At 45.5% G+C, this 26,618-nt stretch overlaps 2 protein-coding genes across 7 annotated transcripts in view; one reads left to right on the top strand and one right to left on the bottom strand.

Moving 5' to 3' along the window:
• Window positions 1-13,547, bottom strand: part of gabpa (GA binding protein transcription factor subunit alpha) — a 51,100-nt gene extending 37,553 nt beyond the window's left edge. For 4 of the 5 annotated variants that reach the window (XM_038801396.1, XM_038801400.1, XM_038801399.1 and 1 more), the window contains exons 1-2: window positions 13,429-13,547; window positions 1,235-1,300 (exon numbers count right to left, since the gene is read on the bottom strand). The gene's annotated coding sequence lies outside the window, so the exon portion shown is untranslated. Of the gene's footprint in view, window positions 1-1,234; window positions 1,301-3,751; window positions 3,879-13,428 lie in introns of all 5 variants that reach the window. The other variant, XM_038801398.1, reaches the window with a different exon arrangement.
• atp5pf (ATP synthase peripheral stalk subunit F6) lies at window positions 13,546-20,744 on the top strand. Of its 2 annotated transcripts, none has more exons than XM_038801402.1 (4): window positions 13,546-13,749; window positions 15,244-15,444; window positions 19,822-19,946; window positions 20,628-20,744. In XM_038801402.1, exons 1-4 carry the CDS (start codon window positions 13,622-13,624, stop codon window positions 20,654-20,656), a joined length of 483 nt encoding a protein of 160 aa, XP_038657330.1. In that variant the 5' UTR covers window positions 13,546-13,621; the 3' UTR covers window positions 20,657-20,744. The 2 variants fall into 2 exon arrangements, with proteins under 2 accessions (XP_038657330.1, XP_038657331.1); XM_038801403.1 differs by lacking the exon at window positions 13,546-13,749 and adding an exon at window positions 13,756-13,915.
• The last annotated feature ends 5,874 nt before the right edge of the window (window positions 20,745-26,618 follow it).

Genomic DNA, 26,618 nt, shown 5'->3' with positions numbered 1-26,618 from the left:
CACAGCAACATTAATTATGACAGAAATCAGGAGTCAAGAAAAGAATTGTCCATAGACGGGCAGCACGGTAGCACAAGTGGATAGCACTGTGGCTTCACAGCGCCAGGGTCCCAGGTTCGATTCCCGGCTTGGGTCACTGTCTGTGCAGAGTCTGCACGTTCTCCCGTGTCTGCGTGGGTTTCCTCCGGGTGCTCCAGTTTCCTCCCACAGTCCAAAGACGTGCAGGTTAGGTGGATTGGCTATGATAAATTGCCCTTAGTGTCCAAAAATGGTTAAGAGGGGTTATTGGGTTACGGGGATAGGGTGAAAGTGAGCGCTTAAGTGGGTGGGTGCAGACTCGATGGCCCGAATGGCCTCCTTCTGCACTGTATGTTCTATGTTATATTCTATGACTACAATTTTCTTGAACTCAGCACTTTCATCACTAAATATGCTGTCCTGCGCACAAGATGACAAACATGAAATAATATTATTTGTTCAACTGTTTTGAATTGCGGATATCCAACCTTTATATCAGATACCATTGTATTTCTAATGATACTTTTATATTTCACTGTGTTACCAACAGTAGACTTGATTTAGGCAACAATATGTCCCAAGTGATATGCAGGGCCCCTCCAGAACATGTAGGGTGTGGCGCAACAGGTTTACACTTTATCTGTCTACATGCTGGGCCCACTTCTACAAGTGCTCCTTTTGACATCTGCCCTCTTGCCATTGAGAAAAGATCACCAGAAACATGAAAATGAGAGAGCAGGTCTGTTTAAGCTCGTCACAAACGTCCCAAAGTCACCGCAAGCAAAAACTCAACACTTATCAGAACACCTGAGAAAATATGTATTACAGAACTACTTGAGTACAGATAATTCTGTACAATAAAGGGACCAACAGGTTTATCCTGCATTGTAAGTGGTACAAACTGGAAGAACTATTGAAGCCAGGGCTGCCATCTACACCCGAGGAGGCAGAATAACAAGAACAAGTGATTTATTAGCACTTAGCAAAAATCGGATTTTAGCTCTAGCGCAGGCGCTTTGATGCACTGCTGTAGCATTTGGGCAGAAAATCAAGCTACGCAAGTTAAATGCAGAATTTTATAGAATTTGATACCCTCATAAATCACCTGCTCCAGTAATAAGATACCTATAATCGTATGCACGGAGCATAAACAAATTTCACAAATTCCATTATAAAGGCAAAGGTTACACAAAAGAATCCTGTATAGTTGACTTACAATGTCAAGCTGGGACTTTGATCTGTCCAGTTCTGAAAGGGTTGGAAAATGGATCCAGTAACGCTTCTGAAAAATAAAAAGTCAGACAAATTCAAGCATCATATCAACAACTTTCATTCGTACAGTGCCAAGGGAAACTTGATTAAATTACTCAATTTTCAAATCCATGTTCAAATATAAATACATCGCACGCCTGTCATGCAAGTTGTTAATTTCTTTACTTCAAATATTCTTTCAGTCTAACCTAAAAATTTATACACGTCACTCTCGCCATTTCATGCTCATAGGTTTGCTGTGCACATGATCACTTGGTGGATGGTTGCTTCTTTGGCTAATTCATCTCAGACGGATTAAACAGCGCAGGACATGCTGCAAAGCTAAATGTCAACTTAGCAACCTACTGCATTGGGATATAAACTGCAAAGTTCAAAGGCAAGCCAGCAACTGAAGACTGGAAACTATTACCTGGTGAAGTACAGGGCTGTGGCTACTTGGAAACATTACATGAGGACCCTGGGCCAGTAGGACCATATAGAAACAAACAGAATATCAAATTTCACAGCCAATGTCCCATTTAGATATGATGCCAGAGGGAGACTGGCAATGGTGCAATGGAAAGTAAATTTAAAAAAATCTTTAAATTAGAAAACGATTTTCTCCCGGCAGCACTGATACCCTGTAGACTGCAAGCTCCATCTCGTTTTGAAAATTAAAAACCGCCTCAAAAGGAGGAAATAGCTGCAAGTTGGACACTGGCTGCAAATTGCTTCCACATTGGCTTTAAACTTCCCTGGATAACCACAGACTTCATCCACTTCCTTCATGACCAACAGAAATTTAGCCAGCACACCAAGTCATTTTTATAAATCACTATTTGAATATAGCCTCGCTCATTCCTTGTTGCCCTGAGGGGATGGTGATACAACTGAGCAGGGTGCAAGGCTGCTTCAGAGGGCAATTAAAATCACATTGCAGCACATAAATTGTAAATAATAACCGTTTCAGTCATCTCCTGTACAGTGCAAAAATGTAAACGTCAATAAAAATATTGTTTTAAACAAATCACATTGGCGTGGAGTCACATAGTAGCAAGACTGGGTAAGGAATACAAATACACAGGGGAAGCGTATATCTATTTATATAGATATATATATTTTTAAATATATATTATTCTGTTCTGGGGCCGTATGGTATGCCCCTTCCCGATCTCTCTCACAATCACAGAATACCTACAGTGCAGAAGGAGGCCATTTAGCCCATCAGGTCTGCACCGACACTCTGAAAGAGCACCCTATGATGGCCCACTTCCCTGCTCTATCCCGGCAAACATGTAAGGCCTACCCAACCTGCACATCATTGGACTGTGGGAGGAAACCAGAGCACCCGGAAGAAACCCATGCATACATGGGGAGAAAGTGCAAACTTCACAGTCACTCAAATTGAACCCGGACCCAGGACCCTGGCACTGTAAGGCAGCAGTGCTAACCACTGCGCCACCGTGGCACCCGGCAATCCAGTAGCATGTAACTATATCTAAAGTGACAGGAGATAGCCCATGTTTTCATTTCAATTTCTAGTACCCACACCATTTCACGTTTGTACTACACAGATCGTGCCAGCTCACAATAACATGATGTGCTGCAAACATTCAAAACATATCTAGCAAGAACACAAACACAACTTCCTGTGTCACATCGAAATGCAGCGCTACAGTACATTAGCGCAAGGTGCAACATCAATACCCAAAAATCAAATCACTGCAGACCTGCATTCAACTACTGCTGCACAAGAACCCATGTTAACAAATAGAGGTTTTATCTATCTTTATAAATCGGGAAAGTTCAAATGATCAAACTAACCAACTGGTACAAGTCCTGACCCGAAAACATTTACTTGTCACAGTTTCTGGAGACAGTTAATTCTACTTCAACATAACATGCTCCCACTGTACAGAGATAGGAACATTATTAAAGCACTGACTCAGGTTGGGTGACTGATGCTGTCAGTAATTCATGCTCACTGCACTCCCACACACAGGAAACATGTTGAGGCAGGGTGGTCAAAACATGCCTCAGACAGTGTTACTGTAAAGCACACTTCTGGCTTCTGTTTCGAAGGAGGGACTTTTCTGCCACTCACTCGCTGTTATGACTAACTAAAAGGAATTACACAATTTTAAATATATGTTTTCACTTTATTTAATTTTGCTCTCCAATAAAGGGGAATGCATTTGGATAGTTTGTACTGGGCCTCCACTGGAGCTGTTTTTGAACTGATCATTCTTTCTCACCTTGCTGAATCTTAACAGCATAAGAAAGCTACAAACACAAAGCCAGTTCTCCCTTATTTTTAACTTGAGGAAATAGTAACAAAGTGGGACTTTTCACACAGCCGGGAAATCACTGTCACACAGAGAGGAAGTGGGGTAGAATTAGAGACATGCCAAACACCAGAACATTCAAAGCACTCCTAAAGTGAAGTGAGGTATGCGGTTGATATGGGAAAACAAATACTTACATTTACGTAGGTGTTTTTCAGGACCACATTTCATTTCAAAGTTCTACACTGCCAATGATGTACTTTAGAACTATAGTTACCGTTGTCATGTAGGAAAGACAGCAATCAGTTTGAGCACAATAAACTCCTACAAAGACAAAGTGATAATGAGCAGCTAATCTGCTTTGATGATATTAAAGATAAATATTAGCCAGGACAATGGGGAGAATTCCCTTCTTTTGTTCAAAATAGTGCACGATCTTTTAGATATACCTGAGGGGACAGATGTGGTCTCTGTATAATGTTGCATCTGAAACAAATCACTTCTCAGGTTGCTGCACTCCCTCAGTACTGTACTGGAGTGCCTGCGAGATTTGTATGTTCCAGTCTCTGGAGTTGGACTTGAATCAGAAATGCTCTGACTCAGATGACAGCGCTACCCACTGAGCTACGGCTGACACAAGGGAGGTGGGAAAAAAAGATATGTGGCAGAGGTAGCAGAATGTCATTTTAGAAAAACTAATCAGACGGCCTTGAAGGAAGTGGAGTTTGTGCCATATTTGTGGGTAATTGTCATAGACACTTCATGGCATCAGCAGCTCTTTGGAGAGGAGATGGGGTTCCTGCTGATCCCTTTTTCCATTCACAACCCTGGGGGCGGGGGGGTTGTGAAATAAGAGCAGGGACAGAACACTGGTGGCACTCCAGGAGAGAAAGGTCATGTCCAAGATACGTGAAAGTTCTTCCCTACTATTCCCTTCAATGCTCAGCGCCATGTCCTGCATTCTCAGTACTTTGTGAAACGTGGACAAATTAAAGTTGGAAGCTCAGCAACTTCCAACTTTGCCGTTTTCTGGGGAGCTCACGGATGGACAAAAATCACAAATGCAACAGTCTTCTCAAAGGCAAATCTCCCAAAGATATTGCTGCGCATTGAGCGGAGGTGACTTTGCTGGTACAAGCTGATGACAGAGGAAAATGGTGGACCACATGTGTGGGCCAGTGTGCGCCATCAGGATGATCAGTGGCTATATCAGTTGGCAACAGGCACAAACAAACCCACAATAACACCTGATCACCACTTCACGTGTAGCATGAGGCAGAACCTGCATCTCACAGATGGGTTTCTTCAGCCAGCAGCAAAGGTGCACCACATGAAGCTAGCCACTCCGAGTGGGTTTTCTGCATGTCCATCATTTTTAGTAGAGGGAAGGATTCTGATGGTGTTGGCTTGGCGCACAGAACAGGTGCAGCAATACAGCTGCACAGGTATCTAAGGCCTCCTTCTCAAAGAACAAAGAAAAGTACAGCACAGGAACAGGCCCTTCGGCCCTCCAAGCCCGTGCCGACCATGCTGCCCATCTAAACTAAAATCTTCTACACTTCCTGGGTCCGTATCCCTCTATTCCCACCCTATTCATGTATTTGTCAAGATGCCCCTTAAATGTCACTGTCGTCCCTGCTTCCACCACCTCCTCCGACAGCGTGTTCCAGGCACCCACTACACTCTGTGTAAAAACACTTGCCTCGTACATCTCCTCTAAACCTAGCCCCTCCCACCTTAAACCTATGCCCCCTAGTAATTGACCCCTCTACCCTGGGAAAAAGTCTCTGACTATGCCCCTCATAATTTTGTAGACCTCTATCAGGTCGCCCCTCAACCTCCGTCGTTCCAGTGAGAACAAACCGAGCTTATTCAACCGCTCCTCATAGCCAACGCCCTCCATACCAGGCAACATCCTGGTAAAACTCTTCTGCACCCTCTCTAAAGCCTCCACATCCTTCTGGTAGTGTGGCAACCAGAAATGAACATTATACTCCAAGTGTGGCCCAACTAAGGTTCCATACAACTGCAACACGACTTGCCAATTCTTATACTCAATGCCCCAGCCAATGAAGGCGAGCATGCCGTATGCCTTTTTGACTACCTTCTCCACCTGTGTTGCCCCTTTCAGTGACCTGTGGACCTGTACACCTAGATCTCTCTGACTTTCAATACTCGAGGGTTCTACCATTCACTGTATATTCCCTACCTGCATTAGACCTTCCAAAATGCATTACCTCACATTTGTTCAGATTAAACTCCATCTGCCATCTCTCCGCCCAAGTCTCCAAATGATCTAAATCCTGCTGTATCCTCTGACAGTCCTCATCGCTATCTGCAATTCCAACCTTTGTGTCGTCTGCAAACTTACTAATCAGACCAGTTACATTTTCCTCCAAATCATTTATATATACTACGAACAACAAATGTCCAAGCACTGATCCTTGCGGAATACCACTAGTCACAGCCCTCCAATTCGAAAAGCACCCTTCCATTGCTACTCTCTGCCTTCTATGACTAGCCAGTTCTGTATCCACCTTGCCAGCTCACCCCTGATCCCGTGTGACTTCACCTTTTGTACCAGTCTACCATGAGGGACCTTGTCAAAGGCCTTACTGAAGTCCATATAGACAACATCCATTGCCCTACCTGCATCAACCATCTTTGTGACCTCTTCGAAAAACACGACCTCCCCTTCACAAAACCATGCTGCCTCTCACGAATACGTCCATTTGCTTCCAAATGGGAGTAGATCCTGTCTCGAAGAATTCTCTCAAGTAATTTTCCTACCACTGACGTAAAGATCACTGGCCTGTAGTTCCCTGGATTATCCTTGCTACCCTTCTTAAACAAAGGAACAACATTGGCTATTTTCCAGTTCTCCGGGACATCACCTGAAGACAGTGAGGATCCAAAGATTTCTGTCAAGGCCTCAGCAATTTCCTCTCTAGCCTCCTTCAGTATTCTGGGGTAGATCCCATCCGGCCCTGGGGACTTATCTACCGTAATATTTTTCAGGACGCCCAACACCTCGTCTTTTTGGATCTCAATGTGTCCCAGGCTATCTATACACCTTCTCCAGACTCAACATCCACCAATTCCTTTTCTTTGGTGAATACTGATGCAAAGTATTCATTTAGTACCTCGCCCATTTCCTCTGGCTCCACACATAGATTCCCTTGCCTATCCTTGAGTGGGCCAACCCTTTCCCTGGCTACCCTCTTGCTTTTTATGTACATGTAAAAAGCCTTGGGTTTTTCCTTAACCCTGTTTGCCAATTACTTTTCCTGACCTCTTCTAGCCCTCTTCTCACTGATACCCGACCTCAACTATATACATCTGAATGTAGATATACAAAAACACAAATTATTCTCACCCAAAGTCTGGTCCATTTCACCTTCTAGCAGGCATAATTGAAATCTCAAGGTCAAACTCTGACTGGGAATCCACTGTCCACTGACCAATTGCTGCCCAAGCTGAGGGAGGCTCAGTCCAGAGTCCAAACCTGTAACTTGTATTGTGTAATGGCTCAGTGTCACACCAGGTACTGCATTGACCCAATGTCTCAGGAGAAATTTTAATACTGATTTTTATAGAGAAAGTTTCACACTTACACCACCCATCCCACCACAGAGTGTTTCTGAACTTCTCTGCGGAATGACCAAGCTCTGATTTTCAGGTTCTATCTCCTTGCCCTAGAATTCCCCAAAACAGAAAAAGCTTCTCTCCTTCTACCGATAAATTCCTTTCAAAAATCATATAGCACTTTTCCAGGAGACACATCCGGAGTGAGACTCATCCAGAGTGGGGGATTGAAACTTGGTAATTTGGTGCAGTGAGGTAATTCGGTGCAGAGTGTAAGGAGGTGCTTTTTTACCCTGGTAAGTGACTGGTAAGTAGTCTCTCTTTTTCTTTTCATTGTCTAATTTATTTATTTTTATTTTGAAATTCTAGTTGTTTAAGTTTACCAAGGGTTTAAGACATGGCAGGAGATCCCAGACCCGTGTCATGCTCCTCGTGTGCGATGTGGGAGCTCAGGGACATGTCCACTGTCCCTGGCTCCTTCACGTGCAAGAAGTGTGTTCAGTTGCAGCTCTTGTTAGACCGCTTGACGGCTCTGGAGCTGCGGATGGACTCACTTTGGAGCATCCGCGATGCTGAGGAGGTCGTGGATAACAGAACTAGGGGGCATAGCCTCAAAATAAGGGGAAGTAGATTTAGGACTGAGTTTAGGAGGAACTTCTTCACCCAAAGGGTTGTGAATCTATGGAATTCCTTGCCCAGTGAAGCAGTTGAGGCTCCTTCATTACATGTTTTTAAGGTAAAGATAGATAGTTTTTTGAAGAATAAAGGGATTAAGGGTTATGGTGTTCGGGCCGGAAAGTGGAGCTGAGTCCACAAAAGATCAGCCATGATCTAATTGAATGGCGGAGCAGGCTCGAGGGGCCAGATGGCCTACTCCTGCTCCTAGTTCTTATGTTCTTATAAACCACATTCAAATCAGCCCATAACCTTCTATATTCCAATATTACATGTTGCCAAAGACTTTTTCAAAAAGTGATGTCTAGAAGTTTCTGTGGAGAATAGATCTTTGCCCTCTTGTTCCCAGGCTTGAATTAGGACTTCCAAGTCCCTTTGCGTTTCTCATTTCCCAAGTCTATTTCCATTTAGAAAATACTCCAGATGTGGTCTCACCAAGACCCTATACAATTGCAACAACATTTCTCTACTTTTATACTCCAGTCCTTTTGCAATAAACACTAAAATGCAATTTGTCTTTTTAATTACATGCTGTGCCTGCATACCGACTTTCTGCGATTCATGAACAAAGACACCCAGATCCCTCTACCTAGACACATTTCGAATCCGCTTTCCATTTAGATAATAATTTGCCTTTCTATTTTTTCAGACAAAGTGGATAACCTCACACTTATCCACATTAAACTCCACCTGCCAAATTTTGGTCTGTTCCCCTACCATTTCTATATCTGTTTCTAAAATCTTTATCTCCTCTACTTTGCCTCCTTTCCCACCTATTTTCATATCATCCGCAAATTTTGCTATGTTACACTCTGTCCCTGCCTGCAGATCATTTATATAGATTGTAAACAGTTGATGTCCGAGGACTGAACCCTGCGGCACCTTTGAATTGCATAGGACTTTGATGAGACCACACCGGCAAGACTATGGGTAGTTTTGATCTCTGCCTTTACGGAAGGATTGAAGGCAGTACAACAGGCTGAGTAAATTAGGTCCATATTCTCTGGAGTTTAGAAGAATAAGGGGTGATCTCATTGTAACGTACTAAATTCTAACGGAATTTGACAGGGCAGACATTGAGGTTTGTGCCGTAGGCTGGGCACCCTATGCACGGAGGCACAGGGTTGATTAATTAGGACTGGAATGTGGAGCAATTACTTCACTGAAAGGGTCATGAATCTCTGGAATTCTCTACTCCAGAAGGCTGCGGGTGTTCTATCATCGAATACATTTAAGGCTGGGATCGACAGGTTTTTGGTCTCAGAGAATCGTGGAATATGGAGAACAGATGGGAACGTGGAGCTGAAGTCTAAGATCAGTTATGATGGTATTCGATAGCGGAGCAGGCTCAATGGGCTGTGTGGTCGACTCCTGCTCTTATTTATGTTCTTGCATTACAGTTTCTGCTCAGCAAAGGCATTTTCTGCTTTATAAATGATGTGGGCGTCACTGCCAAGGGACCAGCAGCTACTGCTCTATCTTAATTGCCCTTGGACAGAGTGACTTGCAAGGCCATTTCAGAGGGCTGTTAGGAGTCACCCAGAAGACTGTGGATCTGGAGCCACATGTGGGCCAGACCATGCAAGGACGGTAGATTTTCTTCATTAAAAGGATATTATTGAACCAGATAAATTATGACAATCAATGATACTTTCATTTCCAGATTTTTATTAAGTGAATTTGAATTCCATCAGCTACTTTGGTGGGATCTGAACCCATATGCCCAGAATATTAGCCTGGGCCTCTGGATTGCTGGTTCAGTGACCATACTGCTCTGTCATAGGATGCCCTCAAAGTGTGAATGAGCCGAACTGATTCGTAAACTGGGACAGGGCCACTCTACCAGCTGAACAGTAGCTTTGGTCATGGAAGTGTTAACAATGTCAACGATGCTTTGAGTTCCATTACTGAGCCAGACTGTTGGTGGCCTGCACATTATCAAGAGCCTACCTGGCTCAAATATCAGACTATCAAATCACCCATAGAGGCCTGACCTAGTTCAGACCATCAGAGCCAGCTATACCATTTTTAACCCGTGACAAGTGTAGATTTGATCAGCTGTGAGATGCACATCAAATTCAGGAACCTCTGTCAAATGGCTTAGGTCACATCACAATTCACAAGAACTTTAGAATCCCTACAGAGAGAAGGGGCTCGGCACATCGAGTCTGCAGCCACCTAGACCCACTTCCCCCACCCTACCCCTTCAACCCCATCACCTAACTTGCACAGCGTTGGACTGTGGGGGGGAACCAGAGCACCCGGAGGAAGCACACCACACACACAACACACAACACACACACACATGGAGTCGTGCACTGATCACTGCATGAACACACATCACACCTGGTCTATCAGCAGTTCCACAGTTGGAGGCGAACTTCAGCAACATCTGTTTGTTGCTTTGCAACAAAGTCATGAAGGCACCAAACCTTAGCCACACAAACATGTTAGCTCATATCTCTTCTCCTGACAATGCTTTCCAACAATAATCTTTTGAGTCTCAGAAATTCCTCTTTAGTTATGTGGAGCCGTTGACATGCTAACTATGCTGATGCTTAAGAGATTCAGGTACAATGTCCTGTCCTCTCCTTAGGCAGTTCCTCGGGATAGAGGATGATTTGCCTCTACTCCGGCTCAATGGGTTCCGAGAGGATTGTTAAGTCCAATGTGTGAGATGCGGATACTGCCACAAGTGGGTAAGGTGGTACATGAAGGGTTGGGCAGTTGTGTTGTTTGGAGACTTGTGTGCTCCCTCTCTGGATGCAGTCTCTCGATCTCTCTGTGTATTCCTGAATGCACTGAGGGGCTGGTTTAGCACACCGGGCTAAATCGCTGGCTTTTAAAGCAGACCCAGGCAGGCCAGCAGCACGGTTCAATTCCCGTACCAGCCTCGCCGAACAGGCGCCGGAATGTGGCGACTAGGGGCTTTTCACAGTCACTTCATTTGAAGCCTACTTGTGACAATAGCAATTTTCATTTCATTTCATGAGCCTTCTCAATTGTTGTCACAAGCTAGGGTCTCTCACGGGTCAACGGGAATGTTTGGCCTTTTCAGCAAAGCTTGGAGGACATCCCTAAAGCCTTTTCTCGCTCTCCTCATGGGAGTTTCCTGTCACAGCTGAGTTCTGAATGTCCTACACCAGGCTTAACCAAGCAGAGAAACACCCACAGTAAGGCTAATCCCTCCTGGATGTGCAGCAAGAGGCAGGCAGAACTCTTTCTACTTGCCCTTTTATTTCAGCCACAACACATCTCTCCATTCAATCTTGAATTAAATCTGCTTGTATTGCTATGTTCCGGATTTATTGCTTTCTTGAAGGTGCTAACACTTCCTGAGAAATGGTACTGCTGGTGCTGTTCTACACGTCACCAAAGTAACCATTCTTCTTGTGACAAGTTGCTCTGTAGTCTAATCCAGTCAAGTCCAACATTTCCACACTCAATGGTTGCATTGCACAGCATAGGGGCTTTTCACAGTAACTTAATTGAAGCCTACTCGTGACAATAAGCGATTTTCATTTTATCTTCAAAGAGTGCGCAAATAGATAGCAGGAATCCTGGGAATTTAGCCCTAAATTTGGATGGAAGCTGAAGCCAATTGTGGCTTCAGCCGTTGGTTTTGTTATATGGCTAAGCACCAAGGTTGTTTTACATTTTTCTACCAAAACTGTCAATTGGGTGCCTTAGCTCAGAGCAAAGTATAGCAAGTAGCACCAGTTCAGCTACCCCAATCCCTTCGTCATTCATCCAAACATTTAAATAAAAATTATCTACAAGGAGCTTCACGCTGGCTACAATAGGGGCGGCACGGTGGCACAGTGGTTTGCACTGCTGCATCAGAACTCCAAGATCCCGGGTTCAATTCTGGCCTCGGATGACAGTTTGTGTGGAGGTTTGCACTTTATCCGTGTCTGCGTGGGTTTCCTCCGGGTGCTCCCGTTTCCTCCCACAGTCCAAAGATGTGCAGGTTAGGTGGATTGGCCACGCTAAATTGTCCCTTGATGTCCAAAAGGTTAGGTGGGGTTACTGGGATAAGGTGGAGATATGGACTTAAATAGGGTGCTCTTTCTTAGTGCTGGTGCAGACTCAATGGGCCGAATGGCCTCCTTCAGCACTGTAAATTCTATGATTCTATGAATATTACATGACTGTGTACAACACACTGTAATGAAGCCAAAACATAGAACATAACAGCACAGCACAGGCCCTTCGGTCCTCGATGTTGCACCGTCCTGTGAAACCCCTCTAAAGTCCCTCTACACTATTCCCTTATCGTCCAATGACCATTTGAATGCGTTTAGTGTTGGCGAGTCCACTACTGTTGCAGGCAGGGCATTCCACGCCCTTACTACAGGAACTGCTAGTCATCACAAATCAGTCCAAGGGCTACTCTCCCCTTGCAGACAGACAATGAGATACAAGGGGGGGTGGCACAAAGACCGTCATTTGGACATGCATGGAGCTCCGGGGGGGGGGGGGGGGGGGGGCGGGAGAAAGAGGAGAGCGAATGACCATATCCCCGTCCAGACAGACAGCAACTACTGGGAGGGGGACAGTCTCCCCATCTAAACAGAAACTGTGTCCCAGAGAAGGGGGACAGTGGCCTTGTCCAGACAGAATCCTAGTTCAGGGAAGGGGGACAGCCACCCAGTCCAGACAGAAACTGAGTCCAGTGTAGAGTAGGGGGGAAGAATAGGCAAGTCTATCTGCGAGAGTGGTACTGTTATTTGCACTAGCACTATGTTTTTTGTAATTGGTATCTGCACACTAATGTATATTGTTACTGTTTACAATGACAAAAATACCTCAATAAAATTGTCTGCTAAAAAAAAGAAACTGAGTCCAGGGAAGGGGACAGTCTCCCTGTCTAGACAGACACAGGTCTGGACAGAAAGCGAGCCCCGGGTAGAGGGACAGTCACCCAGTCTGGACAGAGACCCAAGGGACAGTCTCCCGGTCTAGACAGACACAGAGTCCCAGGGAGAGGGACAGTCTCCCGGTCTAGACAGGCAGCGAGCCCCAGGGAGAGGGACAGTCTCCCAGTCTAGACAGACAGAGTCCCAGGGAGAGGGGCAGTCTCCCAGTCTAGACAGACACAGAGCCCCAGAGGGAGGGCCAGTCTCCCAGTCTAGACAGACACAGAGTCCCAGGGAGAGGGACAGTCTCCCAGTCTAGACAGACACAGAGCCCCAGAGGGAGGGTCAGTCTCCCAGTCTAGACAGACACCAAGCCTGGGAAGAGGGACAGTCTCCCGGTCTGAACAGACACCAAGCCTGGGAAGAGGGACAGTCTCCCGGTCAGGACAGACAGCGAGCCCCGGGTAGAGGGACAGTCTCCCAGTCTAGACAGACACAGAGGGACAGTCTCCCGGTCTGGACAGACAGCGAGCCTGGGAAGAGGGACAGTCTCCCGGTCAAGACAGACACAGAGTGACAGGGTCCCAGGGAGAGGGACAGGGTCCCGGTCTAGACAGACAGCGAGCCCCAGGGAGAGGAACAGTCGCCCGGTGCAGACACTGGGCCCCGGGGAGACAGACACTGGGCCCCGAGAAGGGGACAGTTTCCCGGTGCAGACAGACACTGCGCGGCGGGGCAAAGCCTCTTTCACTCACCCCCCTATCTCTCTCTCTCTCTCTCTCTCTCTTCCTCCGCCGGGAATTTTATTCCTGATTTTTCTTGCGCCAGCCCGCTCGCGACAACCGGAAGCCCATCCTCCACTTCCGGTGCCAGGAGGTCACTCCCGGGGGTTAACCTCCAACCGTCAATTGACAAATCAATCGATTATTGATAACCAATCGATAATCAATGAGCCTCAACATTCTCGGTATCAAAGCAGCAGGTCGGATACATTTTAAAAAGAAAATGAATGGTTTGACCCTTTTGCCCGGCAGGAGAATACTTCCGGTTCACTGTCGCTGCGCCGTCAAGCTGCGGTAATTTTCCGAATCGCGGCGGGCGGAGGTCGTGAACGGGGTGGTCCGGGGGGGAGTGTCGGATCCGGGCGGAGTTTCCTGCAGTTTTCTCAGTTTGAACTCCGGGTTATTTATTCCCCCTCAGCTTCCTCGCCCCTGATCCTTTGCGGCGGTCAGTCAGGACAAGGTGAGAGTGAGAGCGGAGAGAGAGATAAAATGTAACCCCCCCCCCCCCCCCCCCCCCCGAGCCCGGGACCCCCCCGGCCCCCCCGAGTCCGGGACACCACCCCCCCCCCCCCCTGAGCTCGGGAAACCCCCCCCCCCCCCCCCCATCCTGGGGACTGTGGGAGGAAACCGGAGCACCCGGAGGAAACCCACGCAGGCACTGGGAAGGGGGGAAATGTGCAGACTCTGCACAGACAGCCAAGGTCGGGGTTGAACCCGGGTCCCTGGCGCTGTGCGGCAACCGTGCTGGAGTTCCCAGGGGGACATTGAGATGGATCATCCCCTTGGAACCTCTGGCTGAAGATGATTGTAAATGTTTCAGCTTTGTCATTCCAAGAGCTTTGATCTTGTCGTTTGGTTGTGACTTTGTCACATGCCGTTTGACATTGCCACATGCCGTTTGACATTGCCAATACTCCTGTGTGTCAGGTTGGCACACCATTTTTTAGATATGCTTGTTATTTCTATCTTGCCTTCCTGCATTGTTCATTGATCCAAGGTTGATCCCTGGCCTAAGATCATGGAGGAGTGACCCTTGAGGAGGTGAATTCCTGTCTTCACAGTGAAGATACTCTCCGTTGTGATATGTGGCCCTACCGCCATGCTAAATGGGATTGATTCAGAACAGATCTAGCAGCTCGAAACTTTGCGATCCCTGGCAAAGTGAGGGTCGTGCCAGATCATGAGGTTACAGATTCTGGTTTAATACAACTCTGCTGCTGATGGTCCACAGCACCTCATGGATGCCCAGTTTCGAGCTGCTAGATCTGTTCTGAATCAATCCCATTTAGCATGGTGGTAGGGCCACATATCACAATGGAGAGTATCTTCACTGTGAAGACAGGAATTCACCTCCTCAAGGGTCACTCCTGCCAGTACTGTCTTGGACAAATGCACCTGTGACAGGTAGATTGGTGAGGAATAGGTTTTCCCCTCTTTGGTTTCCTCTTGCCTGCTGTGGGTCCAATTTGTGGATATGTCCTTCACGACTCATCCAGCTCAAACCATAGTTGTGTTACCACATGACCACTGATGTACATCCCACCACCACCTAGGTCCTTAATACCCTCAGTGCTTCCTCCAAGTGATGTTCAACATGGAAGAGTACTGATTCATCAGCTGAGAAAGGGTGCTAGGTAGTAATCAGCTGGAGCTGATCTTGCTTGGTGCTACAATTGAATTTGCTCTCTTATATGGGGAGAAAAGGAAGGCGATTTGCAGATTTTGCAGCTGGGTGAATGCTCGTCTGTCTTTGAGGTTTTATGTCCCATGTTATTTTGTTTTCCACAGTGTTAGCTTTGCCCTGTTTAACCAGACCACCATGATCCTGCAAAGCTTGTTCCGGTTTTCCAACATGCTGCGATCTTCCCTTTCTGCTGAGCTCCGGCGAAACATCGGGTTCACGGCGGTGATGTTTAATAAGACCAAGAGCCTCGACCCAATCCAAAAGCTCTTCATCGATAAGATCCATGATTACGATGCTAAGAGCCAGTAAGTGATCTAAAACAAAAAAGAACGCATTTATACTGTACGTTTCGTGACCTTGAGCAGGTCAAAGCACTTTGCAGCTTATGAAGTTCTTTTGAAAGTTGCAATCTCAGATGTTATTATAACTGGACAGGAAGATCCCAGAATGGAATGCTGGCTCAATGGACCAAAAATAATGTTTGCTTTTTTTAGAAAATGTGGAGGAACAGAGTCAGGACCGTAAATTAGTTTTTAACAACAAGGAAAATTAAGCATTGATTAAATATGCAAAGTTAGATTACAATACAATATTCCTTTACTTCCCCCTTAGCTTCGTAAATACGCACACATTTTAAGGTTTTTATGGATTACTAATATATCTAGGGCTACAATGGACTCAGTAACACAAAAGTCCATTCTTAAATATAGAAAGAACGAAGAAAAGTACAGTACAGGAACAGGCCCTTCGGCCCTCCAAGCCTGCGCCCTCCATGCTGCCTGTCTAAACTAAAATCTTCTACACTTACGGGGTCCGTATCCCTCTATTCCCATCCTATACATGTATTTGTCAAGATGCCCCTTAAACATCACCATCATCCCTGCTTCCACCACAGATTGGCTGTGGTCAAGTACACACTGCTCTGAACCAAAGCGAGTGTGGATTTCTCCTCTGACCTACCCCCCAGATGATTGTCACATGAGCATTTCCAAATGACACTTCCAAAAGGACTCGCTTTAAAGTCTTCTTTCACAACAATGCTTTCCATCAGCAGGTTGCATTCCAAAATCCACTCCAGGTTTTCAAAATTGCGCTTTCAACTAAAGCTTCCACTCCACTTTTAACAATAAATCCAGTATCCAGGTTTTACACTTTCCTCTGCGGGATTTCTTTGTCTTGATACTGTACAACCTGTTCACGATTGCTTTAGAACATAGAACATACAGTGCGGAAGGAGGCCATTCGGCCCATCGAGTCTACACCGACCCACTTAAGCCCTCACTTCCACCCTATCACCATAACCCAATAACCCCTCCTAACCCTTTTTTTGACACTAAGGGCAATTTAGCATGGCCAATCCACCTAACCTGCACGTCTTTGGACTGTGGGAGGAAACCGGAGCACCCGGAGAAAACCCACGCAGACATGGGGAAAATGTGCAGACAGTGACCCAGCGGGGAATCGAACCTGGGACCCTGGCGCTGTGAAGCCACAGTGCTTGCCACTTGTGTCACCGTGCTGCCTGCAATTTCCTGACTATTAAAATAGCATTAAACATTTGGTTTGCCCCTGAAGTCTGCTTTCCCACATTAGCTCTCGCTACAGCAACTGTCTCTTTCACTCACAACACTTTGCCTGCTTCTCTCGATTTCTCCTGAACAATACCTTGATCTCTGTTCTTTTAAGAAGTTATACAAAAGAACAAAGAAAAGTACAGCACAAGAAAGGCCCTTCGGCCCTCCAAGCCTGCGCCGGCCATGCTGCCAGCCTAAACTAACATTTTTTACACTTCTGGGGTCCATATCCCTCTATTCCCATCCTATTCATGTATTTGTCAAGATGACCCTTAAACATCACTAGCGTCCCTGCTTCCACGCAGCGAGTTCCAGGCACCCACTACTCTCTGTGTAAAAAAAAAAACTTACCTCATACATCTCCTCTAAACCGTGCCCCTCACACCGTAAACCTATGCCCCCTAGTAATTGACCCCTCTACCCTGGGAAAAAGTCTCTTGACTATCCACTGTCTATACCCCTCATTTTGTAGATCTCTATCAGGTCACCCCTCAACCTCCTTCGTTCCAGTGAGAACAAACCAAGATTATTCAACCTCTCCTCATAGCTAATGTCCTCCATACCAGGCAACAACCTGGTAAATTTCTTCTGCACCCTCTCTAAAGCCTCCACATCCTTCTGGAAGTGTGGCGACCAGAATTGATCACTATGCTCCATTTCTATACTCGATTACCTTTAATATCTGGACTGTTTAGTTTTTTTGGGAAGTCTGTCGCTTTGCAGCTCCCTTGTCCTGTCCAGTTGCATTCTCATGGCAGAGTAGAGAGATGTCTTATTAAAGAGATTAAGGGTTATGGTGTTCGGGCCGGAAAGTGGAGCTGAGTCCACAAAAGATCAGCCATGATCTAATTGAATGGCGGAGCAGGCTCGAGGGGCCAGATGGCCTACTCCTGCTCCTAGTTCTTATGTTCACTTCTTGGTGACCTATCTTCAATGGCAAACAAATTCAACTTCAACTCAAAAGCTGTTGCACCTTAAAAGGGCCTCCAGTTGCTAAGCAACACCTGCTACTTCCGCCAATCCTTATTTATTGTTCACACCGTAGCCCTCTCTAATGGAAACACACTTGACCAACCCCCACACTTACATGAATCTAACTTTAGGTTTCCCCTTCCTTACGCAGAAACATTAAATTAAACCCATTTAGAACTATTCCTAATTTCCGATGTTTACCAATACAAATATAAATCCCTTAAAAATACCCTATTATTGTGTTCCTAATAGTAGTCACTGTTGGTATTGTAGAAAATGGAGCAGCTGATTTATGTACAGCAAGCTTCTGCACACAGCCGTGTGATCATGACCAGATCATCTCTCTCCATGTTGTTGCTTGAGGGCTGAATACTGGGTAGGATAAAACTCACCTTTGAAATGGCACAATTAAATCTTTTGTATCCACCTGGGGGGATAGGCGGGCCCTCAGTTTAGGGTCTGACTGCTCGAGGGAACATAAAGATCCCATCAAGCTACTTGAAATCTGAACCTCCTCAGCTCTGACACAGAGGCGAGAGTGCTACCAATTGAGCCACGGCTGACCTTGCGAGCGCTATTTAAATGTAGGTGCGTTACGGGTGCTGTGCAGTCTTTCTCAGAAGATGGGAATGAGAATATTGCTTGTGTTTTCACCCCCTAAGGAAGTACATTGAGGCCACTTGTAGTGCTGCTTCTGGTGCCTAAGGGCAGGTTAACTATTTCAACACAACGCAACAATGTGTTCACTCCCAAAGTATGATGCCATGCATTTAAAGCTTCCCTGTTTTGAAGTTCTGTTTAAGTTAATTCAACCAGTGTTGCTCTAGCACAGTGTTCTTCAAACATTTTTTCCGGGGACCCATTTTTACCAACCGACCAACCTTCAGGACCCAACTCGGCCGACATTTGCGAACCATGCTGGCCAACCTCCGCGACCCAAGCCGGCCGACGTGCGCGACCCACCATTTTCTCTTGCCTTGTTTGCTGCTGACAAAAATGGAGGAAATGGTTTGCGTCCCTTTGGCCCTCGTAGACACTCCTCCAATGGAACCTGTTGGATGAAGGTGAAGCCTTCCAGTGTCGGAAAGTATGGAGTCTCCATCTGTCCAAAGTTCTGCATTTTTTTTCCTGTAAAATTGTATCAAATAAAACCCCCCCTGAACTTGTAAAAAAAATGAATAAAATAAATGAATAAAACCCCCCGAACTTGTAAAACAAAAAGCTGCGACCATTTTAAAAAAGAAAAGCGGCCGCACTGCACATGCGTGCCCGATCATCGGCGCGCATGCGCATAGTTTTGGCGGTCGCATTTTCAAAAAAATGTTTGCAGCCATTTTGAAGGCCGCTTGCAGCTGGCGTTATTAACAGCCGGCTGTTGCACGCAGATTTGCACGAACGGGAACGCCGTGACGGACGGCTCCGCGACCCTCCCGACACCCGTCCGCAACCCCCGAGTTTGACCCTGATCTAGCGTCCTGGAGATCTGCCCTCTTGTTTTTGTGACGACAATGAGCTGTAGACTGCACATCTAATTTCTCCTCGGCCAGAGGCTAGCGAGGAGAAAAACAACAAAGCAATCGGGAGTTTTTTTTTCATTTTTCCATTGAAACCCAAGTCAAAACACAGACCGTTCCGACAGCACTAAAGCTGGGAAGCAGGTGAGGAAATGAGAAATTGAGAAGGAATGGTAAGGTAACCTTAAATTTGGTCTCTAAGAGGAAGAAGACTGCTTCGATTGGATTCGGGAAGAATGCGGTTTACTCTTAATCCGATCCCCAGATTTGATCAATAAGACTCAGTTTTTCACTGTACAAACACATAAGCAGTTTGAGGGAGGTACGGTTATCCTCTGTTGAGGGGCTGTGGAAATAGTTACTTCCCGTAGGAAATAGTAAAGTGAGTCACAAGGAGGTATGTGATTAACATATAAATTTTGTATATTATATGATTAATTTATGTGTTAATCAAGTGGGTTGGGGGATTGAGTTGAATGCATGCCAATACAGAGCCAGAGGTGCTGCTTTAACTTCATGTTCGGTAATGATACTGGCCGAATTGCTTTGGCTCTGAATTGGTCACAGTGGTGAGGTATTTGACATAAGTCTTTGCATTTTCCACGTTTCCCTATCAAAACAGGAAAGGGAGTGGTCCTGTTGACGCTGGTCCAGAATACAAGAAAAACATGGATGAGGAGATTGTCAAACTGCAGCGGGCCTATGGGGGAGGCGACCTCATTAAATTCCCAGATTTTAAATTTGAGGGTAAGTTCTTATGAGTGCAAACCATAACCGAAGGAATCTTTAAAAAATGTGGCTCTGGGCTCCCTGGCGGGTTTGAGCATTTTACTATAATGCCAACGGGCAATGGAGGTTCCAACCTGCAAATATTGGGCAGCGCCGTGTAATGTCAAATTACATAGAGGCTTTGTAAAATATTTAACTTGCTAATTTCACAGCAATTACAGGTTGTGTGCTTTTTGGAGGTGGCCTCTTTGGTGTTGAACAATCAGAATATGATTTGTATAACTTGCCTTAACTTTAAACGCAACTAGAGTAGTAAAGCATCTCTGCTGCGATAGCTCTGAGAAACACAAGAGTAGTAGGCGCACTGGGGCTGGAATATTGGACTCCAGTGAAGGAGTGGGTTTGGAACAAGCAGTGCATTAAATGTTAAAAACGTAGGGCGTCACGGTGGCTCAGTGGTTAGCACTGCTACCTCACGGCATTGAGGACCCGGGTTCAATCCCGGCCCCGGGTCACTGTCTGTGTGGAGTTTTCACATTCTCCCCATGGGTAGGTGGATTGGCCACGCTAAATTGCCTCTGAATTGGAACAAAAATAATTGGGTACTCTAAATCTATATTTAAAAAAAAAAAAATTTTTTAAATGAAAGGTTAAAAACTTGCATTTAAAATAAAATGTATTTTTTTGTTTGTTATTCAGAACCAAAATTTGATGAAGTCAGCAAATGATTACATTCAGAAAGGAAAGGACTGTTCGTTCTCTGTACATCGTGGGACTGTAAATTTATAATTTAATAAATTCCATTGGATTAAAGTATCTCTTTTTGATGTGTTGATTACGTACCTGTGGACTGGATGGGTCGGTACCATACGTGCATCCTACACAAGTGTCTGCATGGGCTAGTCGGGTTTTACTGCTCATCTGTTCCTGCCCATTCCCACAATCCTCCTCACCACCTCAGTCTTCCTCGGACTCTTGTTTGTTGCCCTCTGACTGAGGCATCACTTGATGTGGCAGACGAAGAAACTCTTACACAGGATATTTCATACAACTGAATCTTTATTACTGTTTCAAACACTAGATAAATACTGAACTGCTCTCTATTCTACTGGTTGAAGTACTGATTACTTGTGACAATGAACCACAAGACTCATGGCTCATCAAAACAGTTGGACTCAAACACTTTATAAAACAAAATATGTTTTTGTTAGAGTTTTTTCTTTTATGCACAACAAATATAAACTTAAACCAATCTGTACACACCAGTTACAGTTTACAATTTACAAAAGCCTCACATTAGAGATAGCCTCCGAGCTCCTACTTCCCCGAAACCCCCACCCTTGTTATAGGGCGTGTTTTCTTTATTCACTGGTTCTTCAATCCTGTACATAGTGGGGTAGTATAATGATACATAGGTTACACTGTGGTAGTTCTTATTTAGTTGCTGTATTTACAAATGTGCGGTCTGGCGGGTGGGGAGTGCCCCCCTGCATGGGGTGTGTTTGACTTGTGTGCCTCCCTATTCCCCCCCCCCCCCCCCCCCCCAGTCTATTGGCTGTTGGCTACAAACAGGTTCTGGAACAGGTTGGTGAATGACCTCCACACCTTGTGGAAGCCCTCTTCTGATTCTGGATAGTGAATTTGATTTTTTTCCATTTGGAGAAATTCCGACAGGTCGGACAGCCAGTCTGCAGCTTTAAGTGGTGCTGCTGATTACCAGCTAGGCAGAATTCTTTGGCGGGTGATTAGGAAAGCCAAGGCTAGGGCACCGGCCCTCCTCACCAGAAAGAGTTCTGGCTGGTCTGATACCCTGAAGACTGCCACTTTCGGGTATGGCTTCACCCTGGGCTCAAATACTACCCGTTACAAGTGAGGTGACCAATCCCCCTTCTTAACTTGGATTGGTCTTTCTCCTATCTGTTCTGTACTCGGGGATGTCTTTTAATGCAATGGTTGGTCCTGCAGATCTCAATGTTAAGGCTGATATAATTTCCCTTTAATCCAGTTCTTACAGCATTGAGGATTTTCCTTTTACCATGTACACTGATGACCTATTACCTGTTTTCCTCAATGTTAGCTTGCAAAAACAGCACACATCTGCTGGGCTTGCTTTCTCTGTTGAGCACCTTGTTTTGTTATCTGTAAAGCAGGTAATCTGTGCTACTGAACTCAGTTACAGTAGAGGCTTTGGAAGAAGGCTCGAAGTCGTCCAGAAGTTTTACAGAAGGTTTATTGAGCAACACAACTTAAATATCTGCGTGAGCTCTTACTTTAAGAACTGTACTAGCAGAAAGGTTATGTTCTACAACTAGGCCTGACCACACTAGCAGCTCTGATCTAAATTTCTGCCCCTGTCGTCCTCGCAGTCAAATCAGCCAAAGAGACCAGAGGGTTGCTTGCGTCCTGCTTTTATACACGCCAGTGCTGCCCCCTAGTGGTCTTTCCATTATCCATCAGACCCTTTTGTACATACCCATGTAAAGATCACTACACACATCACACTTGCTTGTACAACAAGCTGTTTCACAGGCGTTCCGTAAGGTTGGCTATGTTTCCCATCAGGCTTTGCAGAGGTTTAGCTGTTGGCCATATGGCTACAATCTACCCTTTGATCCATTAAGCGTTAGTGAACTGGGTCATAAAGGATTCGTGATCATACCCCATATCGTGTAAGCAGACATTCAAGTCCATGCCGTGTTACATTTTAGTTAAATCTGTAATTCGCTCATGTTTTCGCACATATAATGCCATTGCTAACTTTCCCCTTTATCTTTACTTTTCAACGTTTAAACATAAAGTATACATTTGATGCAACAAAATCAGAAATATCCCAATCATAAGGTGTGAAGCAATTCTTATCCACGGGTATATCTGTAAGTTCCTATCCCAGTTCCACTGAACACTGGGCTAAATCGCTGGCTTTTAAAGCAGCCCAAGGCAGGCCCCCGTACCAGCCTCCCCGGACAGGCGCCGGAATGTGGCGACTAGGGGCTTTTCACAGTAACTTCATGTGAAGCCTACTTGTGACAATAAGCGATTTTCATTAATTTCATTCAGTTCCAACTATCATCCCACCAGTTGGTTACTCTAATCGTTTCAGGCTTTTGCCCGGTTCCCTCGGCTCTCTGAGTGACTGACAAATGTTTGGTGAGTCTTGGCTAGCTGCTTTTTTTTTTGATCCTTTGCAAATCCTTGAGTACAAGCATAATGCTAATTTTATGTTTTCCAAAGTATTTATCTAAAGTTTGTTTAAATTCTTCAGTGACATTAGTTTCCTGGCTGGGATCTGGGACTTTGCATAATCTCGATCAAGGTGTACCAGGCGTCTCTTATTTCCCATTTCCCTTCCCCATGCAGGGGACCCCAATCTTTGTTGTCTCCACGGACAGTCTCTGAGGCTGGGAGAATGGGTACTGCAACCGGTGTCAGTGGACCTGAAGCTGATGACATAACATCAAGGCGAATGTGATGGATGGCCTGGGCACCGAATAGTTTTAGTTGGTTCACATGACACCATTCAGTCTTTCCAGAGTCCGGCAGGATTTTGTATACCGACTGACCAGCTTTGCCTACTATGGAATGTGGCCATAATAATAATCTATCTTGTCACAAGTAGGCTTACATTAACACTGCAATGAAGTTACTGTGAAAAACCACTAATCGCCACATTCCGGTGCCTGTTTGGAGACACCAAGGGAGAATTCCTAAGTTACCTAACAGCACGTCTTTTGGGACTTGAGAGGAAACCGGAGCACCCGGAGGAAACCCACGCAGACAGGGGGAGAATGTGCAGACTCTGCACAGATAGTGACCCAAGCCGGGGATCGAACATAACACCCTGGCACTGTGAAGCAACAGTGCTAACCACTATGCTACCCTGCTGCCCATATATCTAGAGGACAAAACGTTCCTGGCTTTTAAACATGGAGCATGACTGTCAAATGTCATTTTCGATGGGCCTCACTATGCCATCGAAACAGACTTTGCTGCACTTTTCTTTGTCCTGTTTTAACTGCGGCTTCCATTTGTGCATTGTCCAATAATTGTTGCATGGATTTCTTGTGACTGTGAGCCTCAGATTCTGAGGGGTCGAATCCAGGGGAGGCTTCAATTCCACTCCAGGATGTCCTGCCATCAGGACATGTGGGGCAGAACCTCTTGAGTTTGATACGATGTTGCATGCCAGCATTAGGACAAAGGGTAGGACCACATTCCAGCTCGAGTTAATTCTGCTTAACAGTTTTTTGAATCATGCCTTTCAGGGGCCTATTCATCCTTTTCACTAGACTAGATGATCGGCTACTTGCAATTTGTGGTTGATTCCCAATAATTCTGCATAAGCTGAGTGAAATGGGTACCCTGGTCGGACTTGATACTGCACGGGAATCCGCACCTGGTAAACACCAGTTGCACCGATATATCAGCTGGTGTCTTTGCCGTATTTGTTCTCGTGGCAAATCCATATATCCCCTTGCAATGTGACAAGGGCCTACAAAATTTATCTGTAGGTTTCTCCAGGGTCCATTTACTGGTCTTGTGCCTGAGCTCTCATTTGTTGGCCTAATGATCTGGATTATTTTGGGCACACACTAGACAATTATCCACGTTGTTACAATACGCTGGGTGAATGCACGGTCAGTTCGACCCTAGAGTCCCAACAAAATGAATTAACCAATAATTTGTGTGTTTTCCTGAAATGCTTAACCCTTGATTGCTCCAATGAGTTGCAAACTGTTTCTTTATAACAAGAATCAAATGTGAACATATAATAATCTAATAATAATCTTTATTAGTGTGACAAGTAGGCTTACATTAACACTGCAATGAGGCAGCACGGTGGCGCAGTGGTCAGCACTCCTGCCTCATGGCGCCGAGGTCCCAGGTTCGATCCCAGCCCTGGGTTACTGTCAGTGTGGAGTTTGCACATGTTTGCATGGGTTACGGCCCCACAACACAAAGATGTGCAGGGTCGGTGGATTGACCACGTTAAATTGCCTCTTAATTGGAAAAAATTAATTGGGTGCTCTAAATAATAAAAAAACACTGCAATAAAGTTACTGTGAAAATCCCCTCGTTGGGATACTCCAGTGCCTCTTTGGGTACACGGAGGGAGAATTCAGAATGTCCAAATCACCTAACAAGCACGTTTTTCAGGACTTGAGAGGAAATCAGCACACTTGACTAAACCCACACAGGCACGGGGAGAACGTGCAGACTCTGCACAGACAGTGACCCAAGCCTGGAATCGAACCTGGGTTCCTGGCATTGTGAAGCAACAGTGCTAACCTTTGTGTCAACGTGCCACCTAATATAATGGAAATAACGGGACAATGGGTCTACTAGTCAACCTATTCCCAAAACCACATCCCACCTTCCAGCCAAACATGGCAAACAAATGGTAGGGTTAAGAAAAGTATTGAATAATGGCAATTGAAGGAAAAGGTTTGAGATTAATCTTTGCTGCTGAGGTTGTGGTCTCTGTAGGCACTGGTCTTTTTTGAATGTGACCCACTGGGGAATTGATTCACACAGGAGATTAAGGTCAATGCAATTCTATCCTTTGATCATCAGATGGAGCCTGACACAGGAGGTTTAGGTCAGTGTAATCCTATTCTTTGACCACTGGATGAAGCCTCCATCTCCCTGAGATATTGCCTGGAGCTCTATACCTGAGGGTTTAGACTTTTCTGCTGGTATGATCTTGGTGCAGCGATCCTGGCTTTTCCCAAACATTCAGACAGAGGATTAAACTGTTACAAACCTGGTTGAAGAACCTGCTTGCAGCCTTTCATTCCCTTAGTTCCCTTCACAGATCTGGCTGCTACCTGCAGTCTTTGAAATAGTACCTTCTATGCTGGGCTGGGAGTCCCTTAAATAGCCTGGCAGAGAGAGTGCCTTCAAGCTGTTTCCTGGCTGAATATTTTTACAGAACTGACAAAATGGAGCTCTTCACATGACCCGCCTTTCTTCCAGAATGTTCCGAATGGCTCCACCAATTCCAAGCGAGAACAGGCGATGTCTCAGAATTCCAGATGGACTGATTGCCAAGTCTATCAAACTAACATCACGGGCTCTGCCACAGAGTATAAAGGGGAAGTCGTGGGCTAGTTCATTAGACCAGGGATGTTTCAGTTTGCCTAAAGTCTAGCTTAAGCAAAGGTCTCAATGTTGCAGCAGCTAGCAAGAAGACTGGATTAAAGGCAGCCAGCAGGACAAGAACTAAAAAGGAAACAGAACGGACAAGGTTTTACAAGGGTATCCTTACGAAATAGTGGTCATAGGTTTCCTCTGTTGGGCCATCAGCATAAGTCTTTAATCCATTCAATTGTTTTCTCCGTTCCCTGATGTCCCTCAATGTCATGGCACTGATAGATTATTTACCTACTGGCTGGTTTTGGTACTACGTATTGTCCATCTTTTAGTGTTTTAGTTTGCTTGACGGCAATATCGTGACCATGTAACATGAGGGTCCATTGGGCTACCTGGTTTTGTCCGACAGTACCGTCCTTAATCCTCCCCTCCAGGAGCAGTTGGATGGGTGTGTGACCTGTGAGAATGGTTAAGGGATTCAGGCCAATTATATATGTAAAATGTTGCACTATCCAAAAAACATTTGGAGGTGGCGCTCGCAGACTGAGAATCTCTGTTCCACAGAGCATCGGAGTTGGGACGCATATGCAACAGGTCCGA

This window comes from Scyliorhinus canicula, chromosome 7 (assembly GCF_902713615.1).
Source record: "Scyliorhinus canicula chromosome 7, sScyCan1.1, whole genome shotgun sequence".
Classification (NCBI taxonomy): Eukaryota; Metazoa; Chordata; class Chondrichthyes; order Carcharhiniformes; family Scyliorhinidae; genus Scyliorhinus; species Scyliorhinus canicula.
Note: the sequence above shows the minus strand (reverse complement) of the source record. Positions and strands in the feature narration are given on the sequence as shown.

Excerpts from the sequence above, each read along its gene's own strand:
- atp5pf (XM_038801402.1), top strand. The coding sequence starts at position 13,622 with ATGAGCCTCAACATTCTCGGTATCAAAGCAGCAGGTCGGATACATTTT. Across the intron at positions 13,750-15,243 it reads CGCTGCGCCGTCAAGCTGCG|TGTTAGCTTTGCCCTGTTTA; the intron begins GTAATTTTCCGA and ends TGTTTTCCACAG. Across the intron at positions 19,947-20,627 it reads CCCAGATTTTAAATTTGAGG|AACCAAAATTTGATGAAGTC; the intron begins GTAAGTTCTTAT and ends TTTGTTATTCAG.